This window comes from Cupressus sempervirens, chromosome 2, assembly GCF_028749045.1.
Source record: "Cupressus sempervirens isolate cs-2001-9-10 chromosome 2, ASM2874904v1, whole genome shotgun sequence".
Taxonomy (NCBI): Eukaryota; Viridiplantae; Streptophyta; class Pinopsida; order Cupressales; family Cupressaceae; genus Cupressus; species Cupressus sempervirens.
In genome coordinates this window covers 111958435-111984450 of record NC_143119.1, presented here as the reverse complement: position 1 = coordinate 111984450, position 26016 = coordinate 111958435, and the positions used below count along the sequence as shown (strand labels likewise).

At 33.2% G+C, this 26016-nt stretch overlaps 1 protein-coding gene across 2 annotated transcripts in view; it reads right to left on the bottom strand.

The window, feature by feature from the left end:
- The window catches only part of LOC149571276 (MAP3K epsilon protein kinase 1-like), a 128284-nt gene extending 116778 nt beyond the window's left edge, over positions 1 to 11506 (bottom strand). Inside the window, exon 1 of one of the 2 annotated variants that reach the window (XM_089812837.1) lies at positions 11144 to 11506. In XM_089812837.1, the coding sequence (XP_089668963.1) occupies positions 11144 to 11203 (60 nt within the window). In that variant the 5' untranslated portion in view covers positions 11204 to 11506. The remainder of the gene's footprint in view (positions 1 to 11143) is intronic. The other variant, XM_089812836.1, reaches the window with a different exon arrangement.
- Between the last annotated feature and the right edge of the window lie 14510 nt (positions 11507 to 26016).

The following is a 26016-nucleotide window of genomic DNA, read 5'->3' as shown; positions in this document are numbered from 1 at the left end:
GCAAATGAATGTGAAAAGTGCTTTCCTTCATGGTTCATTGTGATTTGGAAGAGGATATTTATATGACGTGTCTACAGCACCATGTGATAAGGTAAAAGTAATTCAGTTTGTAAATTGAAGAAACCTTTGAATTGTATGGCATCAAACAGAGTCCTAGAATGTGATACCAAAAATTTGATACATGAGTCAAGTTTGGGATTTGAGCATTCTAAATCAAATAACTATGCCTGTTATAAATTTGACAGTTGATCATTTCCTATACAGTGCTGATATGTTATTCATTGGTGATGGGAAAGGAATTTGCAACTAATTTAAAATGAAAGATCTTGGTGCAACTAGAACACATCCTTGGGAAAGAAATTAAAAGAGTGAACCAAAGGCTATGGCTCTAGAAAGCACGTACATGAATTCAAATTATAGAGGTCTAGCATACACAATTGCAGACCACAATGTGTTCCTTTTTATAACCGAAATGAAGTTATCTGCTTCAAATTGCCATACCACCATTAGAGATGGCAGACACGAGCGAAGTACCTTACCAAAATGCAATTCAAAGCTGGATGTATGCATTGGAAAAATGGCTAGCCTCCTCCTTTGGATTCAGATATGAACTAAATACCTCCTATCAATGTGTTTATCTCTAAAATGTGTAACAATAGGTATCAAGACCATGTCATGGGTACAAATCCTCTTCAATAACATTAAGGGGAAGATTGTTGCATTAATCCCCAATGTCCCCATTGGAATTTGAGCCATGGACTAACAGCCTAATATAGATCTATTTGTCTCTAGCATTTGCATCAAGGATTAAAAGTACAATCTTTTCTCAGAATAGAAGATGTGTTCCCACAGTATGCTATCGGCTACACTAGACCAAACATTGCCCAATCAATGGAACTTCTTTCTATATATATTTTTAATCTTTATAGAATTCATTGGATGCAATTAAAAGAGCCTTCAGATATTTAATGGGTGCCTCAAAGTATTCCTTCGGCTATCATAGTAATTTGAGCGGAGATGAGATTTCCCTTGACCTTGATGATTCTATGGAATCAGGCTCGGCAAGTGAGGTTGATAGAAGCAAATCAACCAATGCTCATGTATTTACTTCTTTGGTGGTGCTATCAATTAGATCGGAAAGCAAAAGGATAACGTTGCATTGTCCATTCTTGAAGTTAAGTATATGAAACCCACATGTGCTTGTAAATAAGCCACTTGGTGAAAGAGACTTATTCAAATATTAGAATAAAACAAGGATAAATGATAATTTATTCTGACCTTCAGAGTGCAATCTGCCTAGTTAAGAACTCGATTGTCAAAGATATGGTTGAGGATGATAGTGATGAAGTTGTTTAAGGTAGAGACTTCGATGAGCATCATAGATTCTTTCACTAAAGTTGTGAGCTCAAAGACATACAAATGGTGTTCATAATCTGTAGACCTCTTGGCCCCTATTAATCAAAAACATAATGATGCTACCCCTCTTGTGTAATGTCCCCAAGTAGGGTTCCTATCCAAGTTAATTGAGCTACACACTTAAGTCCAATTTGATTCCATTTGTGGAATTATACTACTTTTGTGCTTAACATATTTTCTCCCAAATTTCCTGATTCTCTACCTACTCACCAACCTTAAGAGAGATAAGAGTGTGCCTACTTGCATAAGCTAAGAGATTCTGTGTGAGTAGACTCCCTCAAGAGGTTTGTGCCCCATATATGCATTACCTATTTTGGGGCTAGGTCCTTAAGGTCTCCTGATATATGTCCTTACCCCTATCTTGGAAGGTTCCTCAAATTGCAAGGTATTACTCCATCCCGTGCAAAGCCAACCTATCCTCTTAATAGTATTTACAAGTGATTAAGGAATAGACTATATTAATATATTAATATCTCATGTATTATGACTATATACACACATAAAATGTAACATATATATAATCTTATTGTTATTAACATATAACTATATATAACATACAAATATAGATTTCTAATTATTATAATATTTATTTATTTGAGTGTATACATAAATATCTTAATATGTATTATGTTTTCATTTTCATAATATATTTATTTAATATACACATCCCTCTTTATTTCCCATGGATATATCAATAATATTATCTTCCATTATGTAACCTCTTACTTGCTGCCATCTATATCTGATACCTATTATCATCTCCTAATTCCTATCTCCTTCCATATCCCCCCTCTAATGATTTGGGACTGTCTATATACACATTATAGTGAGACTGACTAGACACGTTGCAAGAGTTATGACTCGTGTCTCTTTATTGATTGTATACCTTCGTTCGACTTTATTTACAATGAGTATTTCAATATTGTGATCCGTGATAACTAATCATCTAATAGCTATGAAATTAGTTTGTTAGTTCTTCAATTAATTAAATGTGTCACAGAAAACTTCTCCATAGATTATGACTTCAATAACTATGAATAATTCTTCTGCAGCAATCATAAAGATGCCTCTCTTTAGTAATCGCTGCCATAGCCCCTTGGTATATGATCCTTATTAATTTTGTGCCTTTGAATATTACTCACAATATTGCAGTCTCTCCAATCCGCTGGTTATAGTACAATTGGATTTGATCATTTGTATCATGACATCAATTTGATTAATAATTATTAATTACTATTGATTGATGGTTGTTCGCATTTAGATATGACTTTCGTCTCTTGCTAGCAGAGATGAATGGTGGATAGTAGGTACAGTGAACTTTTGCATCATGTTCTTGTATGCATTTTCTTATCACACCATTTGTAACCATAAACCATAAATATTAAACATTAATTCAATTAGTCTTTAGAAGTCATTGGTTTATTTTATTAGTTTGTTTGATAATAATAATATTAGCTAAGTTATATTTAATTTTTTATTTATTTATTTGTTCTTATTTTTATATAATTTTAATTATTATAAAATTTTGCTTCAGGGAGGGGGAATTACATCTTGCTACTCTTGCAAGGTGTGCAACAAATGGGAGGTTTGTTAGGAAAAAGTGTCTCAAACACAATAGTAAAAGGTTATTGTTCATAAATGGCACAGGGGTTGCCCATAATGGTGTTTATTATAGGGCCTCTCAGAATTCCAAAGGTCACTTCTTCAAAAGTAAATATGTTAAATAATAAATAGGATTTTCAGGCATGACATGAACATATAAAAATATATATATGAGGTTGAATTATAGAGAGGGGGATTATTTTTTTCTAGCTTCTCACCTAGAGAGCTTTGTAATACCTTTTAAACGCAGCCATTGTACATGGATTCTTGGGAGACCTTGGGTTCGCATTTCATAGAAAATTTGGAGCAAATTACAAAATTCTGTGTCCACTTGTCCCTCATTGATTATATGTTTTTCTTATGTTACTTTGCAATTGCTCTTTGACGATTCTCTACCATATATGGCTGCATTTGGATTATAGGCCACTGTTAGACACTAAGAATTTATACCCTTCTTGATTGCATATTCTTCATATGTCTATTATGTGATCAATTCCTCATTTTGCTTGCATGAAAAAAAGGGGTAATTGCCAATATTATCACTATTTGTTTCTGCTCACCTTCATTTTAAGTCTATTCTTGAGAAACCTAGCTAATTTTCTTGGGTATCTCTTCTAGGCTTTCTCTCTATTTTCTTTTTTATCTTTACTTGTGTCTTTCATGCATTTTGATTAAAAGCATACCCAAAAACTCAAATTAATATCATATGAGGGATCTGCCTCTCTGAAACACAAAGCAAGAGCGCTGATCTGATAGCAATCTCTCCAACTACAGTGCTTGTTGCTGCCTATTTCACAGGTATTTGCAACAAAATATCACAGCAATAAATCTGTTCTCCAACAATAAGGAGCTCAATGCTCAATCTGATCTTGATTTTAATGCAATCTCCTCGAGTCGTGTTGATAACTATCTCAATTTTGCAATCTGATCTCATGTGTAACTGATTTCCTTAAGTCTGATCTCATACCCTGGAATGAGTTTCTGATCTATAAATGTTTAATATTAGTTTATTAGTTCAAATGTAATGTCCCCACTAACTAGGACATTAATACTTGCAAAACCAATGTTAGAATTTATACAATAATAAAATATATTTCACTATTCTACCCTCTATCCCAACCCAACCTTAAAGACGTCTCCACATCAAGATCAATAACCCTCTTGAGGATCCTTAGATCCCCGGTTACTTCTTTGTCTTTTATGAAGTGCTCTCTTTAAGGTCTTTCCTAGAAGAGAAATTCTCTATCCACCTTGACACATATGCATATGTTAACATCTATGGAATATTCCGGCCTTATAACTGAATTAAGATCACTCTCTTCCTAATGGGACTCTCTTGATCTTAAGATATTAAGATCACTCTCTTCCCAAAAGAACCCTCTTGATCTTAAACAATTAATCATATTAAGATCACTCTCTTCCCTAAAAAGGGAATCTCTTGATCGTAAAATATTAACCATTAAGTCATGTGTGTTATCCATTTCAAATTACATCATTCCATATATATATATATATACACATAAATTATCCACAAGTATGATTCCTTAATATAAATAAATTTATAAACATAATCAAACAAATATAATCCATAAGCATACCTTCCTTACCTTCCTCTTTGCTTAGCCCATGTGTTTGTATCATTAGTTGGCCCTTCAATGAATTAGTGCTTCTAGATTATATCAACTCTATATTTTCTTTCTAAAATTCTTCATTTTCTAATTATAAGGAAAGTAAAATAGACTTTTTGTTTCCTCTTTTCCAAGAGTCACAACCCTTCATAATACAAATCTTTTGAAAAGTCACAACACTTCATGGTTATAATCCTTTCAAAAAATTACAACACTTCATAATTAAAATCCTTTGGAAATGTCCCAATACTTTATAATTTCAACATTTTTGACGAGTCACAACTATTCATAATTATGACTCTTTCGAAGGTTCACATCCTTTCAATATCATAAACACTTTTTTAGAAAGTTACTTCCTTATTTTCTTCATATTACACTTTCCTTTTCCGTTTTTCCTTTTTGAACTCCTATCTTCTCTTCTTTTTCCTCCTCTCTAAAATAAACTCTCCTCCCTTTTATATCTTAATTTTAAGGAGTCATGTCTATTTGTTAAATATCTCTCGACTTTTCATTAGATTTAGTTAATTTATATTATTCTATGTTATATTATTTATTTACTTAATTATTTGTGTTTATTTTATTTATTATTAAATTCTATTTATAAAGTTAACATACTTTCTACAATATTGTCTCTTGTATATTTTCTTTCTTTCTTTACTCATTGAAATTTTATTATTTTTAAAATATTTAAAATATCATACTAAATATTATTTTATTAATAATATAGATTAAATAATTATTATTTCTTTGTTTTATATTTTCGTATTAGTTTTAATACATCTTTATTATTTATTTAATAACATTGTATTTTCTAATTATAATTAAAATTCAATCTTAAAATGGGGATATGACAGTGCGCCCTTCCTCAAATTGTTTGTCCTCGAGCAATTAGATAATTTCTTTTGTTGAGTTGAAATATATATTTATTTTAGTCCAAATTATTAGGTTGCTAACATGGATATGTTTGAATCCTTTATAATAGTCATTAACTTTCTACATTAGTCTTTCATATAAATTATTTTTCTAGATCCTCTTTAACCCTGTAGGATGGCAAGATGATGCTCTGATACCACTGTAGAATATCTTAATTTTAAAGAGTCATGACTATTAGAAAGGATTCAAACATATCCATGATAAAAACCTAATAATTTGTACTAAAAGAAATATATATTTCAACTCAACAAAAGAAACTATTTAATTGCTTGAGGATAAGCAATTTGAGGAAGGGTGGACTGTCATATCCCCATTTTAAGATAGAATTTTAATAATAATTAGATAATACAATGTTATTAAATAAATAATAAAGTTATATTAAAAATAATACTAAACTACAAACTAAAGAAATAATTATTATTTACTCTATATTATTAATAAAATAATATTTAGTATGATATTTTAAATAATTAACAAATAATAAAATTTCAATGAGTAAAGAAATAAATAAATAAAATTAAATACAAGAGACAATATTGTAGAAAGTATGTCAACTTTCTAAATAGAATTTAATAATAAATAAAATATACACATATAAGTAAATAAATAATATAACATTGAATAATATAAATTAACTAAATCTAATGAAAATTCAAGAGTTGTTTAACGAATAGACATGGCTCCTTAAAATTAAGATATAAAAGGGAGGAGAGTTTATTTTAGAGAGAGGAGAAAAGGAAGAGAAGAGAAGAGGAGTTCAAAAGAAAAAATGGAAGAGGAAAGTAATATGAAGAAAATAAGGAAGTGACTTTCTAAAAAGGTATTGATGATATTGAAAGGATGCGAACCTTTGAAAGGGTCATAATTATGAACAATTGTGACTCTTCAAAAATATTTTAATTATAAAGTATTAAGATTTTTCCAAAGGATTTTAGTTATGAAGGGTTGTGACTTTTTGAAAGGATTATAACTATTAAGTGTTGTGACTTTTCAAAGGATTTGTATTATAAAAAAGTGTGACTCTTGGAAAAGAAGAAGGTAAGAAAGGTATGCTTATGAATTATATTTGTTTAATTATGTTTATGAATTTATTTATGAACAATACTTGTGGATAATATTGTGTTAGCGCATGGGGTTAACACCGTAGATATTAATGAGACTCGAAGAATGGAGCATGTGAGATATTAAGATCTCCATTGTCCACCATGGCCGAGAATCAATGTGAACTTGAAGCATGGAGCATGTGAGATATTAATATCTACATTGTCTGCCATGGCCGAGATTCAATATCGAAGCATGGCGCATGGAGATATTAAGATCTCCATTGTCCGCCATGGTCGATAATCAAGTAATAATACATTAATCTATTAGGAGAATTATAGGACTCGAAGCATGGGGATAGCAAGGTATTAACACCTTGAACCAATCACCATGGCCGAGAATTCTCCATGTTGCCAAAATATTCTGATGTTGTCAAACATATGCATATGTCATTGGCCTTGGATAGAGGATGCCCGCCCAAGAAGAATCTTAAGGGGTGCGCTCTCGGGATGACGGTGAAATAGCTATGAGCTATGAAGCCCGATCTGGAGACGTCCTTAAGATTGGGGTTAACTTAAAGGGTAGAATAATATAGTTAGTTTTATTATTATTGTGATTCTAACATTTATTTTTGCAAGTATTACTTGTCCTTAACTAACCTTATTAGTGGGGACATTACATCAAACTAGTTCTTCTTTAAGATCTATCTAGCAAAATTTCAAATCTCTGAGGTTTCCAATATTAGAATATTTTAATAGTTTATTAGCTTATTTGGTTTTATTAATGATCGTTTAGAACACAAAGTTGTAACTAATTATAACCCTAAAGCGCTAAAAAACTTGTATAAAATGGTTTAGCGTTAGGGATTTCATAATGTGTGATATGATAATAGCTTCTTGTGGCGGTATTGAACTGTAACAGATTACGGATTGTAATCAGGTTGCAATCACTGGATAATAAAAATATTGGACTCGCTATTGGTGGACGTAGCCCAAAGATTGGGTGAACCATGTTAAATCTCTGTGTCTTGTGTTCTCTTTTGTATACATTATTATTTTTCTGATATTGGTTATATTTGCATGTAATTGTTATTTCTCGAGTGTAATCAACAAGTTGTCATTTTGATAAAGCTTTAAGTCACAGATGACCACTCCCTTAGGTGCCTTCCACGAAAACAGCTAAAGAGTTCTGGTATCATTTGAAGGATCTTCACGAGACATCTAATAAGAGTCGAGCGTTCTTTCTAAAGAACACATTATTTTTCTATCATGATAAATAAGAAGTTGGCATTGCACGAAAATCTTACAAAAATAGGGGATATGATATAATCGTTATCACACTGAAGAGTCTGCCTAGATCATATGAGCATTTCATCGAGACAATATTATCTCTATGAATCTTGCACTAACATTTTTTGATGTTTGCAATAAACTTCTGCAGCAATACAGGTGGAATACAGTGTGGAGCATGCATTTACTGCCAAAAAAATATCAAAGGCAAGTCCATGCAGCAGAAATGACAGTGCGAACCAGAGGAGAGGTCCAAGAAGAAATTCACATGCCATTTTTGTGGTGGACTCAGTCATATCCAGAGGTTCTGCAGAAAGAAGTTGGGCGATCATCCAACCAGGGAGGATCTCAGAAGCACGTTATTTTCTATCACAATGGATGAGAAGGTGTCATTGCAGGATCTTACAAAGATCAAGGATATTCGTGACCAGTTGGAGGCTATTGGACATAAGACACAAGAAGAAGACATGGTCATTATCGCACAAAAAAGTCTGCCCAGATCATATTAGAAAAATCACAACAGAGGTGGAGACAGCAGTTTGGAAGCAGCATTCAAACAGCCAATTCGGAGCATGCAATTACTACCAAGGACAATAGCAAAGGCAAGTCCACTCAGCAGAAAGGACACCATAAACCAGAGGAAAGGTCCAAAAAGAAATTAATATCTCATTATTGTTGTGGACCCGGTCATATCCAAAGGTTCTGCAGAAAGTTGGCTAATCAGAAGCCCAAACAAGGAGGCTCTCAGGAGCAGGAACATGCCCATGTCGTAAAAGAATTCTGAAGAGACAAAGGTTACAGCATTCTTTGCTTTTTGATGAGCATTTTTTTGTCATGTAATTGGTTGGGTAGTTAATACAATGACCAAGGCAGGGTATTCGAATATTTTAATAGCTTATTAGCTATATTTAGTTTTATTAAAGGTCATTTAGAACTTTAGTTTTTATTATTTTATCTATTAGCACTATTTTTAGAACTCTTGAATTACTTATAAAAGGCATCATTTTACTAATATACTAGTAGCCATTTTTAGTTTCACATCCCAAACCTGATGTACTTGTGACAAAGTACTTATACAATGAATACGAACTCACAGTCTAAGGTTCAAATACCTTGTGAGCTTGCAACAAGTGTTATCAATATTAAGAGCCTAAATTCACCACCTATATCTTCTAACACAACCTTAAAGGCAATATAAAAATCTTGTATTCACAAACTTTCAGAATTCATTTCAACATTAGCTTTATTTTGTTCTGAATACAACAATATTAAGGGCAAAAGGCCAAGTTCTTTGCATGCAAGTTAAATCTTGCTCTAAAACAGTAGAACCCTATTTAGAATAGGTGTTCGTTCTCCTTACAATCACATGATCAAAGCTTTGACTATAATTCAAAATGTCATATCCTAATCATAAATTACAATAAGGCATGAAAACAATTTAACATAAAAATGCAAGCAAAAAGAAAAAACACTGAAAGAAAATCATCATCTGATAGCATATACCATTGATCTCTCACATAGTAACATACTTGATATAAATAACCCTATGCTCTCATATTTGTCATTGAAAGTTCTCTATCTCATATTGATATTGTAGTTGAAAATTTTCTAAACATAAAAATTAAAGAAAAATCAAAGAAACAAAGAAATTTGTGGGTTGTATATATCCCTCACATTGTTATATATTCAATGTAAACTCACATATTCGTAATTGAAAATTTTTAAAACCCAAAAAGAATAAAAGAAAAACATTGATAGAAAAAAGTCTGTTGGCTGTATATATGCCACATATGTACTCAAGGTATATACATCTACATCTATTTATTAGTACATTTGTCATCAAGAGTTGTTTTGAAATGGAAAGGAAAGAATTTTATTGATAGAGAAAATTCGATGATTGTATATATTCAACATAGTTATATACTCAATGTGTAACTGCCTGCCCCACGGCTGATCATGAACCCCACAGCTAATCATGGAGAAAAAAGCATATATCGGAGCAAATATCAAATGGAAAGCAAAAATGCTTATAGACCCATCTTAGAACTAGCTCTCACCATTCGAGGTGGTGGTGTGAAAGGGGTAGATGATTGATACCAAAAGAAGAGTGGGAAAACAGGACGTGTCTTTCCTGCAGTATGGAGGTGGTTGAGACTGAACATCATTTTAACATGGAATACCCGGTTTATGACAACATCAGGTTTGATTATGCCGATGTTTTCGTGACAGGCAGCTTAAACTACAGATTTGAAGAAGATCAGTTGGGTAGAGCCCCAAACTTGATGATCAAAATCTACAGTCGAAGAACAGTTATAAATAAGAGGTTACTGCTGGCTTAAGATTCTTGACACCCTATCCAGGGGTGTGTGCTGTTTGTGGGTCCCATAGGCTGCTTTGGCCTCGTAGACGTTATTAAAATCTTTCATGCATTTGTCGTTAAGAGCCTTCAAAACAAAAACAAAAAATAACATTGCTAGAAAGAAAACTGCTGACTGTACATATAATACAGTCATATACTGAGTGTAAATATCTCTACACTTACATGTTTGTCATTGAGAGTTCTAAATATGCTACAAAATTATTTACTCAATGAAAATATCGGTGTACTCACATTTTTGCGAGAGATTTTATTTTTAAAAGAAAGAAAACGCGAAGGCAAAAAGAAGTCGATGGGTAGTAAATTTCGCTCTCATAGTTTTGCATTCAATTAATATTTATCATTGAAAGTTTCGGAAAGCAAAAGGATGAGAATGAAAAAAATTAACAGAAAAGCATCTGCCTGTTGCGTACATGCCACAATTATATGCTCGAAGGTACATACATTATACTCGAATATTCGTAACTGGGAGCTTCTGGAATGAAGAAAGGTAAGGAAAAAGAATTGGCTGTCAGAAACATGGCAATTCATTAAATGTTCAACGTAAATATATATAACTATATAGACAAATTTGCTATTACATGTTTTTGACACAAAAGAAAAACCATTGGCAGAAAGAAATTTTCCGGTCATATCTATGTCAGTTATATGCTCAATTTATGCGTATCCTTGTCATCAAATGTCTTCGAAATCAAAAATGGCATTAATAGAAAGAAGCTCACCGGAATACATGCGTCTCGGCCACATATCCAATCTATATGTATTCGTACTCATAAAGTTGTCATAAACGATAAAAAGAAAACATTGACAGAAAGATATCAGTTGATTGTAAGTATGCCTTGTAGTCACACACTCACATATTTGTCGTTGAGAGTCTTCGATTTGTGAAAGTGCGAAGAGGAAGGATGTTTCGACATTTTTGCCCGCGGTGAAACAAGGCCTCATTTCATCATCATCATCGTCGTAGGGTTTATGCGCGAACCTGAGAAAAACACTTCTTTTGCCCTAAAATACTGTAGAAGTAAACCCTCGCGCATGATTATTTCTTTCTTCCTCCTCGTCAGCTCCTCCTCCTCCTCCTCCTCCTCTGCAGCACTGCAGTTAATAGGGTCGCTGCTGCTGATGCTTCTTCTACGCGGATGCTTCCAAGACGTTTGAGTTGGAGCGTGGATGGAACAAGATAGGGAAGCCATCGACGACTATACAACCTCTTTTCCCTTTGTTCTTTGCGGTGATGAGCTGTATGCCAAGACGATGAAAGGAAGTCATATATATACGTGGGCCCCATTTTGGGTGGTATGGCAGCATCTTTCCTTATTTTCTATTTGCTGGTAGAATACGACCCTTATTTGGGAAGTATACAAAGCAATTTATCCTTTTATATTTTGTTATTGGGGTCATTTGCATATATGATTGTTTGTTATTTGGTGGCAGCCACCAAATGTCATGTGTTCAATAAGGGATGTCAATTGTTGGAGATTGCTTGGATTTGTTGTACTAAGTAGATTGTTTTGATTTTTGTTCGAGTATTTCTCACATCAAATCAATATTTTTTTATTTTTTTATTTTTTTAAATGATATTATATAAATTTTGGATAATACTTATTAGTAATTATATTTTGATATGCATTGCACTGTCAAATAGATGTGAAAGGTCAATCAGGGAGAAAATGGTCTTTTTCATATAGTTGTATAATTGATGAGATCTATAAAATGGTACAAGATAGAGGTAGAGGTAAGGGAAAAAATAAAGAGTATTCAGGATAATTAGAGAGAGATATAGATGGAGTGAGAGATAGAACTTTAGCTTTAGAGAGGTAAGGAGAAAGGGAGAGAGAGGGACAGGTTAATTAACTCATTTTTCTTATATGATATGACTTTTTAATAGGGGTAATTATCTTCCTACCATGGTTATGATGGAGGAGATACATATCTAGGTGACAATAGTTTGCATGATTGTTGATTATAGTAATGATTATAACAATTGCACTAAGACACCAAGCAATGACAACTAAATGCACATTGTACACATAGATGATTAATATAACTTCAACTGTCTTGCATGACTAAAAATGTTGAGCAATTATCAATCTTGCATACCTTAGATATAATAAACTAGCAATTGCACATTGGTGTACAACAGGTGCACTAAAAGGGGTGGAAGGTCAATAAGGATAAAATCTGGTCCTTTTTCACATGCATATATGTAGCATATGAGGTTAATTGGTAGATTATTTAACAAATGATGTTGTTTGTATAATGAAGGTCACGATGGAGAAGTGCTAGCTTAAAATGAACTAGGATGTAAATGTGTTTGAAATAAAACTTTTGAATCGTCACCAACAAGCTTGTTTTGTGTTTTGCAATATGAGACAGAAACAAGACAAAGGTATCTAGATATAGAGGTCCAAGAAGAGAGGGGGTGAGAAAGATAGATAGAGAGAGGGAGGGGGAATGGTAAAGAGCAAGAGAAGAAATTAGAAGTGGATAGGAAGATAAGAGGAGACCAATAGATGAAAGAGATGGAGAGAGTTCACATGTTAGATATATTATAGATTAGTCATTTTTTATATTTGTGATTAAAAAGTATATATTAAGAAATATAAATAAGATAGAAAATGTATATTTTTATATAGTTTTTTAAATTTGTATATTATTTTACATAATATATATTATAAATATAACTATAATATTGTTTTGAAAAAAAATTAAGAATTTACATTATATGAAATATAATATATAATATTATTGATCAAAAAATATAATATGTAATATTAGTATAATTTACTGGTATTAAATATTCAAATTCTAAGCAGGCTTGGCGCTTTGTCATTCAAATGAGGAGTAAAGCCTATACTTGGTCATGGTTTCTATGACATTTTTACATAATTTTAACTAATCTACATCTAATATAGGGCATGGAATGAATTTTAGCATTGAATCTTTCTTTCCATCTTATAGTGTGCAATTTAACCTATTAATTTATTTTATTTTATCCTTTACATCTCAAGGGTTGTGATGGTTACAAGTTTTGGCGATCGCATTGTCATGACATTCTTTGATTGTGGTTTAGATGATTTATCGAGAAGTGCTTGGAGTTAGTATTAGGCCACGCTAGTTTTGGTAGTACTAATCGTGGCTCAGTTGGCATGATAGTTTATATGGTTCTCTCTTTAGGTTACGATGATCTATGTCATCTAGTTGGATCCTTGATTTAAGACTCTGTAGTGTGACTCTCTGTGGTTTGTTCTTGCATTAATCTGCAAGTGCTTCTCCCTCTCTTAATCTGTTTAGTGGTACTATATTTTAATTAGTTTCTTATATCTGTATGCTTCGGCTTCCTAACTTTTTAGATAGCTTATGCATATTTATCTGTGTTCTCTTATTCTCGAGATTGTTTGTTAATGTTAGTATCAATTACTAAGTTTTACAAAAGGTTTCATGTTATTAACGAAATGTTATCTTCTTAGAATTTATCATGTCCTCTTTCGGCTTTATGTAGACTATCTATTATAGCTCCTTTATTGATTATTTTTTCTAAAGGTGCTAATATAGGAAATAGGTTATTTTATTTCTTATAAAAAGAAAATAGCCCCCTTCGAATAGGAGGATGGCAAGATGATTCCTCTTGGCTTTTATATATGCTCTTAGCTGATTATTTCTCAAGTTGACTAGGAAGATGTGAGATCAGCATGAGTAAGTTGTCTACTCACAGGTGGTTCTCCTTGTTTGCGTTGGTAGAAGTTCATCAAGGCAGTGATAAGCAGGACTCTGCCATTATTTCTCTTCAAGAGTATGTATGCCCCTATTTTTGAGGTAATTTAATTATGAAGATGTTTTTGGGGTATGCCCCTTTTAAAATGTAATACTATAGGACATCTGTCCTGGGCCAAACTAGAGATTTTCTTCTCCATTCTTTCCTACCAGCGCCCATTTGAACGAAGCAAAGTTATTGTAACTCTTTATTTAAATTAATAAAATCAATCAAGGCCTTGGTCGTTTATCGATCAAAAATAAATAAAAATAAATTTACTAATATTAAATATTATATATAATAACACTAAGAGGCAAATGTGCTTTCATAGTAAACAGTGCATTGTCACCCCAAGCTAGTCTGGGGTTTTCTTTCTGCTTTTTTTTTATGTTGTGCCTGCACTTTGAATCAGGCAAAATTAATGTAAATTTTTGAAATTATTAATTAAGGCTTTGTTGTTTAGCGGTTTTTTAAAAAAAAATGTATTTAGTATATATTTCTCTATAATTATTTGTATCAAATATAATAATAATAATACATTTAAATAATATAAAAATAATGTAAAGCTAATATACACGTTCTCAAGCAAAGTGCATGCCTTCCACTTCTTCTTTTTTGCATGTCCTCTACATACTCGTTATAGGTTGTGATGGAGAATTTACAAAAGAATGAGATTCTTTCTCATGGATTATTATCATTATAACTCACAAAAAAATGGGTTTCTTCTCACCAAATTTAGATGTAAAAGCTCATCCATTCACCATTGGCAGCATCCTCATGTTAGGTGCTAAAGTGGGAGCTCTAAAACAAATTATGGGCATTTAGCAAATTATAACTAAAAGTGGATTTTTTTGGATTATGTAGTTGCTAATGAGCTAATAAACACATACGCAAAATGTGGAAGCATACAAAAGGAGCTTAATTTGTTTGCAAAAATGTCTCAGAGTTGTAGGATTGTGGAATGCAATGGTTGCAAGATCTACATATAATGGTGTCCTTGAGGAGACAAATGCATCAAACAAAATGTTAGCATTATTTGAAGTTCCAGTCCTTGTTAACTCCATTTATTCTACCCCCTTCTAATTTGTGATTTACACTTAACAGTTTTTTTTTTAGTTTTTTTCCACCATGATACTTTAGTTATTATGTAAATGAATGATGAATGGTTGACATGCATATGCCTAGCTAAGTATAACTTAATATTAATTTCTCAAGCATATTTACTATTTTGTATCTTTATTATAGTTTTGTTTATCGACAGTGGTCTTTCATTTGTAATATTTTGTAATTTCATGTATTTTTTTAGATGATGATAGAGTTAGTTTTTCATTCTCTCTGCTTGTTTTATTGAGTTTGTATTCTCTAAACAAACTCTACTTTCTTTTTTTCAACTAAATCTTATGTAGGTTTAAATTTAATTTGTACACAAATGTAGTATAATGGAATTTAATGATTACAGAGTATAAATAAAATAGGTGGTTAAAAAGGCATGGCAAAGTTTCAAGCAGATGTAGTAGGTAGGTGCAAAGCGAGACACCACAACCTTTGTAAGCATCCTCCCAATTTGTACATCATAAAGCTACATTTTTTTAAAGGATAAGTTGGTTTATAGAATTTGGTTTGATAAAAATTACAATCTATTTTGACCTTGGAAATACGATTTTTTCTTGTAATTCAATTTATCCATAATTTTGTTTGTTGATGATTACACACAAGTGACTTCTAAAATATTTAGTCATTATTAGTGATGATTGTAATTGTCACCACCAAGTAAAAGCAAAAAAAAAACTGGCAAATGAACAAATATTTCTTTCTTTGTAAAAATAATCCTATGGTTTGATAAGATTTATACTCGATGCAATAAATAATCTACTGAAGATGTCATGTTTCTATAAATAATAACTTAGTAGTTGACGGGATGGTAACAACATAGACTGTAAAGATATGGGTGTGACCATCAAATTGAAGGAGATATAATGGGTCCTTTGGAAGCAAACAATATATCTATAAGTGTGGGCAATAAGAAGTAAAAAATCAATGAATCACGCCATCACAATCATCTTGTATGGTCCAAATATGATTTTCAATTGTTAGTCATCAATATTAGATCATCCATCTTACATATAAGGAGACACCTTTAACATGATAAATTAAGAATAAACATACAAATATATTTATTGACACGTGTTTATTGCTAATATTACAAAAGACAAATTATTTACATAATTATTTTTACTTTTCTACAAATTAATATGTTGAACTTAAAGTCAAATATAATAATATTTATTTTTTCCAATATGTATTTGTTTTTTCTTTAAAATATAAATAATAGTATATTGAATAAATATAAAAATAAAAATTATAACCTAAAGTTAAAGTCTTGAACATCAATCAAGGATTTTATTTTTCCATAACCATTTACCCTTGATAAAGTAATATTAAAACAATTACAAATGAAAGTAAACTATATTAAAACTATTAAATATAAATTTTTTATTTTATCTAAAAAAATTAGACAAAGTAAACATAAATGATAAATAATAGATTGTAGAATATTAGTTATATTTTTCATAATATATAGTATAATAATAAATATAAGAAGTAATATAAAAATATAATAAATACCAATATCTTGATTATTATTAATAAAAAAATCATCACCTTGGTTCTACGATAACATGTTGATGAGATGGAGGGCATTGGGGAATCATATCTTGATATGAACCCTAGTAAAATATCAAAGGATGATGCAAACCCTAAACCACCCATAACATTTGTTAAGGGTATTTTTGGTCCCAAAATCATTATTCCCTCAAATTTTGTGATCAATTCCTGCAGACAAGGGCAAGGGTGTACAGGAGAATGTCGACAAGGTAAGTAATTTTGTAGCTCCACTAGCCCTCTACATTTCTCCTAAGAAAGAAATGAAAATTGCCATCTCTACTAAATCAAGGAGACTTGGGGACATTGCCATTATTTTTATTTTTGTTCACCCACTGAAGGTTCCTTCTAGGAAATTTACGAATGAATGGACTCGTAAAATTTAGTTTAGAAAACTTGTTATTTGTAGCAATTTTTGTAGAATGGTTCAAAAAGTCTTCTTTCTATTTTTCTTCAATGATCATAATGTTCAAACTAGAGTTTTGGGTGAAAGTTTTGGTCTATAGGGAAATGTACATTTGGAGCCATTAGATGGTCCCCTAAAACTATTGTGAATGACGTTTTCACCCTCTCTTATCCTGATGGCTTATTGTTTCACTTTCAAGATTGTCCCCGTTGTCCTATGGTCATTTATCCCTTGTTTATTAGTCTTTCTTGGAATTATTATTACAATCTATGGTGCTAAGGTCACCCTTCTTCATATAGACACTAGAGTCTTAGTTTCCCTCAACCTTGTTCCTATTGTGTTGAACATTTTCCTAAAAGATGGCCTTCATTACTGATGCAAAAGTGACTAGCTACCATCCAAGATTAGCCTTCTAGAACATAATTTCACTGAACTATTTTTGCATCTTAATTAGAGTTTGATAAGATTTTAGATAACTAGTAGCTCTGTAATATTAGTAATTTATTGCATATCTTGTGGATTATATATATTGTAAGTCTGTAAGCTTGAAAAGACAAATTTGGACGTGTGTAAAATTAAATAAATTGTATTTTTTTGGGTGCAAGATAATAGTTTGAGTCTCAAAGTATTTTCTTTTCTTTTGTTGTGCATAATTGTGGCATCAAAGCCTAGAGAATTTGATGGAATATTGATATTGAAAGCATTGAAGTAGCAGTTGTAGTTATTGTTTTTAAAAGTTTGAAAAATAAATCCATAAGTATAATCGAAGTAGTAGACAATTAATAATCAAATCACTCAAAGTCTAGTCATTGTCAAGAGGATGTAGATCTACAAAGATAGATCACAAGAATACTTAGAGATATTGTTGATTTGGTATAGATGAGAATTTTTTGTTGTTGTTGTTGTTGTTGTTGTTGAGTTGACTTGCATTTTAAAGACCAGTCGTTGGTTTAATGAATACATTTGCACCCTTAGGAGTAATTAAAAAAACCATACAAAGCCAAATAGAATGAAACCCTAAAGTGAAAGTTATTATGAAGATACAAAGTACGAGTCGCAAGGGTCAATTAAGTAGGTCCTTTGTTTTATCATGGAGCCAAATTGTGGGAACCTAGCATAAGCATCAAAGACATAAAGGTCAATATGACTTGCTAGTAGATTCCCTAGGTTTAATATTACAAGAATACACTTGTACCAAGGCATAAAGGCTTGGATAACCATGAGTGTCGTCTTGTGTGAGCGAACATGTTGTAATATATAAGGATGATGCCTCAAATTTCCTAAGTGTCCAAGGGGTCAAAGAAATCTAGACACCTGTGATGATCAAAGATACACCCACAAGCAGGAGACAAAAGAAAAGCATGCCCCATGCCCCCATTCCTTTAGTTTACTGACATCCTAGAGAGACTAGGGAGGGAACACTTATCAAAAATCAGCACAAGTAGCACACAAAGAAAATGTTGCAGGATATCTCAGTTAGTTTTATTTTAAGCATGATGTGAAAGAGAAAAAGAAAGAGCAGGTGTTGACTCTCTAGGACTCATGTCAACAAGTGAGAAATATCATAATCCATGATTGGGAATAAGATGTAAGATGAAAGACACTAAGTGTAAAGGAAAGTACCGAGAAATATTGTTTGTGTGGTAAAGTCATTAAATACTAACACATCCTAGAGACCCAAGAGACGAGATAATTGTGTCCCCTACACCTAGACAAAGACCAATTTCAAACCAAGAGACAAGTGGATGTAACAAAGTGAGATGGTCAAGTGTCATAGTCATGAGCTAATAAATAAAGGTGCATAGGCCTCAAGTAGCATCTAGTTCCATGTTTTCACCACTTGAAATACTTTTTTATTTATTTGATTTTTTTGGTAATACATCAAAGTGCCTATTGCTCGGTTTTCATTAAGATGATCATTTTTTCAGGACTTTTATATTTTTTAGGATTTTTTAGGACCATATTTGAAGACCAATGTTGTGTAGTCTTGAACTTCTTAGATAATTTCTTTAGGTCCTTATTCTTGAATTGACCTCCATTATTAGTTATTATGGAGGATGGTATTCCATACCAACAGATGATATAATTGAGGATAAACAAGGAGACTTTCTTTCCAATATCAATGGACAATAGTACAACTTCAGCCCATATAGTGAAGTTCTATCTAGCAGTGATAATGAACTTGTGACCTTTAGATGAGTTTCGATAGATATGTCCTACCAAGTCAAAGACCCACTATTGAAAAGGCCAATGTGTAACTAACAATATGAGTTATCTTCCTAGTACATGAATCAAATTACCATGCATCTAACACTTCTTATAGGACTTGGCATATCTTATGGCATCTATCAGTTTAATGGGCCAATAGTAACCAACCCTTACCAATTTCCAAGCTAATGTAAGACCATTAGAGTGAAACCCATAGATGCCCTCATGGACTTCAACTAACTCTTGTTTAGATTCCCCCCTCTCTAAACATCTAAGAAGTGTTATGTCTAGACTCCTTTTAAACAAATCGCTATAGATTATGGTATAATGAGAGGCATTATGAATAAGTTGATATTTTGCATTATGAGTTAAGACATTGGGAAGGGTCTCATAGGTAGGAACAAATGTTAGCATATCGGGAAGAGTCGTGACCAAGAATGATACAAATGACATGGTTTTTGGGAGATTCTTAGGCTAGGTAACGTAGTTCTTCCACTAGGAACTCAAATGTTGACTCATGCTCTTGAAGCAATATGATAGAAGCTAAAGTTGCCACAACATCAACTGCCTTGTTAGATGTTCTAGGTATCTACTAGAAAGTGATGAAAGCGAAATAATTCTTTAAGGCATCAACCAATTTCTTGTAAGGGATAAGCTTTTCATCTTTGGTTTGATAGTCATTATTGACTTGAGTAATAATCAGTTGAGAGTCCCCAAAGATGTGTAAATCTACGATTCCCCATTCAATAGCTAATTGTATACCATTTGTTAGAGCCTCATACTCAACAATGTTATTGATACATGGAAACAACAACTTGTAGGATTTGAGAATAGTACAACTGTGAGGTGTAACAAACAATATCCTAGCACTTGATCCATTTTGTGTATAAGATCCATCAAAGAACATTTTTCATGTATGCTTTGACATGCACATAATGAAGGAATTAAGAAAAACTATATGTATAGGAGCATAATCTTGCACAAAGGAAAATCAACCAACTAATCCACAAAAGCTTGATCTTTAATGGCCTTACGGTCAATGTACTTAGTGCCAATTTTTGATAGAATCATAATCCATTTAGCCAACCGACTAGTAAGGGTAGCACGCCTTACATAATAGATACTTTAGAGGGTCAATTTTTGCTACTAGATGTATAGTGTGCAAGCATGCAGTGTCTTAGTTTTTAAGACACAAATACAATAACAAGGCAAGATTTGTCAATGTTATTGTAATTGATCTCGCAAGCTACTAAAGTGAGATTGATGTAATATATAGCCCTTTCTCTTCCATTCTCATCTTTTTATCCAAGCAATGCCCCCAGGGATACAAATGTAGCTAAGATATACAAAATGAGAAGTTTCCCTGGAATAGGATGCATCAAGATAGGATGATTTATAAGATATTCCTTAATTTGATCTAAGCTCTTTTGATTTCCTCCTTCCAAACACATGTAGCTCCCTTGTGTAGATTCTTCTTAAATGGTTGAGCCCTATTAGAAAATTGAGAGATAAACCTTCTAATTGATTGGAGATGTCCTTGGAGACTTCTCATTTGGCTGATATTACGAGGAGGTGGCATATCCATTATGGTTTGGACCTTTTTAGGATCAACTTCAATTCCTTTGGTAGAAATGATGTATGCAAGTAACTTTCTTCAAGTGATACCAAAATCACATTCTTTGTATTTAGCCTAAGCTAGAATTGTCCCATACGATCTAGGATTACTGCCAAATCTTCAAGGTGTGCAACTCTTTTCTTAGACTTAGCTAGGGTTCCATCCACATAATCTTCCACATTCTTATGCATCATATCATGAAAATTTGTTGTCATAACTCTTTGGTAAGTTGCTACAACATTCTTTAGTCCAAATGACATGACATTCCAACAAAAGGTTCTCCATGCACATGTAAAAGCTATATTTTCTTGATCCTTAGGAGCTACCTTAATCTGATTATACCTCAAGAACACATCCATAAGAGAGTAAATTTCATAGCCTGCAATCATATCCACTATCATGTCTATATTTGGAAGTGGAAAGTCATTCGTTGGATATGCTTTTTTTAGGTCTCAAAAGTCTGTACATACACTAATTGTTTTTTATGTTTAGAAACTGGTGCGATATTTGATATCCATTTGACATAGTCAATAGGTCTAATAAATCTAGCTTTTAATAGTTTCTTTGATTCTGCTTTGACTAGAAGAGCAACATGTGGATGTGTCTTGGTGTCATACCTAGAGATATGGATAAATGATGCATAATGAGATTAATGTCATGCCCCGACATGTTAGAATAAGTCCAAGCAAAATTCTATATTTTTCTCCTTGAAGAACTAAGTAAACTCCTCCTTTTCTTCTGGTGATAGTGACTGGGCTAGATGAACAATTTGAGGGCTCTCTTATGTTCCAAGATTAATGGGCTGAGGAGGCTCTATCAAAATTGAAGACCTTTCTTGAAAATAATTAGGTAAGCTACCAAGTACCTCATCCTCAAGCACCTCGAGGAGGTTTTCACCCTTGGATATGTCTTTATTTTTCACTTCTTCTTTTTTGGTTCTAACATTGCCACAAAATGATTTTTTTTCCATCAGAGTGCTTATTTTTCATTTCTCTCTTTATTTTTTTACTAATGTACTTATGTCAGACTCAGTCATATTTTTCATTGGTTTGTTGGTGGAAGAGACCACATGTTCAAGGGCATTAAGGTAACAAACAATCTCATAGTCATTTTAGAAGGTCAAAAGTTTTGGTCGTTGATATTATTGAGACTAGTCAATGAGATCAAGATGCATGAGTGGAATAGAAGTGGAGGATTCAAGGTTGTTAATATAAAAGGATTTGTTTCTAGAGATAAGAAAATTGGAGTCTACAAGGTCCCCTTCAAAATTATCTAGATCAATTAGTCCGCTAGTTTGGTCAGCTTGATCAACAAGTGCAACTTGAGGATTCAACTCATACAACCCTATGTGTGACTCATCAACTACTTCATGTTGGTTAGAATACGAGTGAATGACATCCACACCAAATTCAATTAAATCCACAGGGAGAGATTCACATTCATTGTTATGTGAATCAATGATTTCTTCCCTTTATAGTAGATGCACCATATTTCTACGAATTCTTATTTGATTAGGATCCTCAATCTCAGATTCTTCATTTTGGTGAGATTTTAAAGCTTCAACAACATAGTCAATGTAGTGTTCATCGTTAGCTCCTCCCCAAAGAATGGAAGTGGAAGGGACAAAGTCTTCATCACTATTTTCTTGATTCATTGTGTTTATAGGTGCAATTTCTTCATCTAGATTGTCAAAACCAATAGGTGCACAATTAAATATCGGTAAGGCATCAACAACACCAAATCCCAAACCATTTGTATCTCTAGTGCTTTGGCCATTAAGATGACTCGGGGGTTTAACAAGAGCATTATTTCTAGTACTTAAAGGACTATGACCAAGGTAACCCATCTTACGAAGGAATTCATAAGCCTTCCCATATTTCTTGGGAGATATCTTGGTAGTGATAGTAGTATCCTCCTCTTCATGATAGATCTAGTTTCTAATGGTTGTTTCTTCATTTTCATCCTCTAATGGTGCATAAGCTTGAACAAAGGTCCCATAAATAGTCATGTTGGAGGAAGAAGGTTTCATATTTTTAGAAGGTTGACCATACGAGGGTGGAGAGACAGGGAGTGCAACTATGTAATTCAATCTATATTCACTCATCCCTGTATTCATCATTAAAAGTTTCTTCTCACATTTAGCAAGTGAGGTTGCTTTCACAACTCTATATGGAGGTACAAGTATTTCAACAATGACAACATTGATGGACAAAGTATTATCTCAAGGAATAGATACGTCAATGTCATTAAAAGGGAATATGATGCATTGATGGTGGGTAGATGGAACAAATTACATGTCATGAATCCAAGGTCTTCTAAGAAAAATATTATATGCAAGTGGACCTATATTGAGAACTTGGAAAACAACATATTTTTCTATTAGACCCACACTAATAAGTAAGACAACCAACCCCTTGGAGGATTGCTCTTCTTTATCACAATCTTTAATAATAATCTTCTTCCTAGGATCAATGACATGTTCTGAGAAATCCAACAACTTGAGGAGATTAAATGAACAAATGTTTAGCCCAATACTCTCATCTTTCAACACATGCATAACATAGGTCTTATGGATCACAAGTTTAATATTGAAGGCCAATTTTTGGGGATGGCTTATAGTTTCACTATCTTCTTCTAAAAAAGAAAGGTAATGAGGTGTAGTGATATGATTGACCATAGTCTGGAATTTATCTATGTTAATATCTTTGGGGATATTATCCATAAATAGAGCATTCTCTAGGATCTTATTATGCGTAGGACATAACTGAAGCATTCAAAGATAGATATCTATAGCAAAGTTCTTTGCAACTAATCTACAAGATTATAATTAGATTTACTAGAAGAAGGCATTTGTTTAGAAGCAACTTGTTTAGACTCATTTTCCTTATGCTTGGATTGTTAATAGGAATTAGAATGTCTAAGCATAATTTTTGGTTGTTGACTTCTAGTAACTGCATTTAGACTCTCAAAAGAAGGCAAATTAACACCTCTACAGATAACCAAGGGTTTCTCTCCCTCATGTCTTCTAACTCTAAGGATCACCTTAGATGGTTCATCAACGTATGAGTCATTATTTATGCTCTTCTCTTTTGACTAATCATGTTAAGTACATTCTCTTTCACAAGTTCAAGCATATTGATCACTTTGTTAGCACTAGTGTAGGTATAATTGATCATTGCATCTTCATTCATAGTTTTAAATAATTCTCCTTTTTCATATTCATGCAACGATTCATTGAAAGCCTTGTGTTCAACATTTTTTGTTAGTCCATCTACACCAACCTCTTTTCTCTCAATAAGTGTAGAAGTTGAGAAATCCAACTTCACAGACCCTCAATAACACCTACATGCAAATATCCTGCAATGAAGAGAAGTCGAAAAATGGAAAAAGCAGAGCTTAGAAGTTCTCAGAAATGTGAGAGCAAAAAAATGTATTCTAAGTTATGAAAACAAAATACAATAGTTCAACCTTTTAAGGTGAACGAAACTCTAAAGGAAAGAAAGCCAGGTTTGCACAATATAATTAATATAAAATATAAATTATATGCACCTAAGAGAGCTAAAGAACCTAGAGTAATAAATAATTTACTCTAACACCCCCCCTTTAAGCGAAGCTTAGGAGGAAGCTAACCTAGCAAAGCTATGAAAGTAGAAAAAAATGGGTCCCGGCAACAAGGCCTGATCAGGTACCCAATACAAGGAAATCTTTGTGATCCGGAGACAAAGGAGAAAACCCAGTGGGAAAAACCCCTCTCCAAAAAGAGATAGAACAAACATGCTGAAAAAAAAAATAACATAAATTTTATGGCTCAAGAGACTCTCTCAAAACCATAAACAACCCCCCCATGAGAGAGAGATGAGACAGCAAAGCCCCCCCAGAATGATGAAGTCCCTGTAGAAATGAACGAACCAAGTGAACTCCAATGCGGAAGAAACAAGGGCATAGAACAAGGAAACCACTGAATGACAGGAAGGCCTAACTGATGCTCAAAAGAGTAGACATGAGGATCTTGAAAAGGAATCCCCAATGCAAGTGTGCTGAGACTGTCATGACAGAGGAGATGACTGTCCTCTATAGATTCTGCAACAAGTGTTCTAGAAGGCTCAATGAGTGGAGCTGGAGGGTCTGGTAGAGCTAAAGAAGAAAAGACTTAAACGGAATGAGGTGTGGTGAACTCAGGAACAATACAAAGGTTCACGTGTCCTGACTGCACCACATGATGCTCTCGCGAAAGAGAAGAAGAATGCTCTGATAATGGAGATGGTGGACCAAAGTACGAGAAGGTGTAGAGACGAGTGGTATGATCAACTGTCCCTTTAGCAATAAGGCCTCCTGTTGCACTATCCCGAATGTAGACTGAATCTGCAGTGAACTCAACTGACTTCCCTGATCCACTATGTGTAATCTAATACATCGAGAGAAGGTTGGCAGAGAGAGATGGAACATGCAATACATCATTGAATGTGCCATCCTGAATGCGAATGAAACCTTTCCCGCAGACAGTTAGAGCAGTGTTATTCCCCATGAGAATATGAGGAATCAGAGAAGTCTCAATAGAGGAGAAGACCCCTTGAGAAGATGCCATATGGTGAGACGCACTTGAGTCCAGTATCCAAGGGACCTGGGAAGGGAAGGCAATGGAAGCCCGTAATACATGACCCTATCCAAAATCTAGTGAAGATGTCGAAGAGGTGGAAGAAGATTGAAAAGCATACCCTTGTGAGATAGAAGAGGATGGGGATGAAATAGAGCTCTTTTGAAGAAGGGCTTGCAAATCTGCAATCTGTTTCTCATAGCCATCAAATCTCTTCTAAAAACAATGTGCCTCATCATGAGCTCCTTTCAGACAATAGGAACAAGAAGGAATCTCAGTCTTCTTTTTCTCCTTCTTCTTAGAAGAAGAGGATGGACCAGTAGAGTGCTGAGAAGAGGAATCAGATATCTGCTTCGGCTTCTATCATGTGTATCCTTGGCAAGTAATGCTTGTGATGGTGAACCTGTAAGTGAGTCCATCTGAGTGAGCTTGGATTGCTCATGAGTTAACCTGTCACAAAAAATCTCAAAAGAGGGCATCTGATGTCTGTTA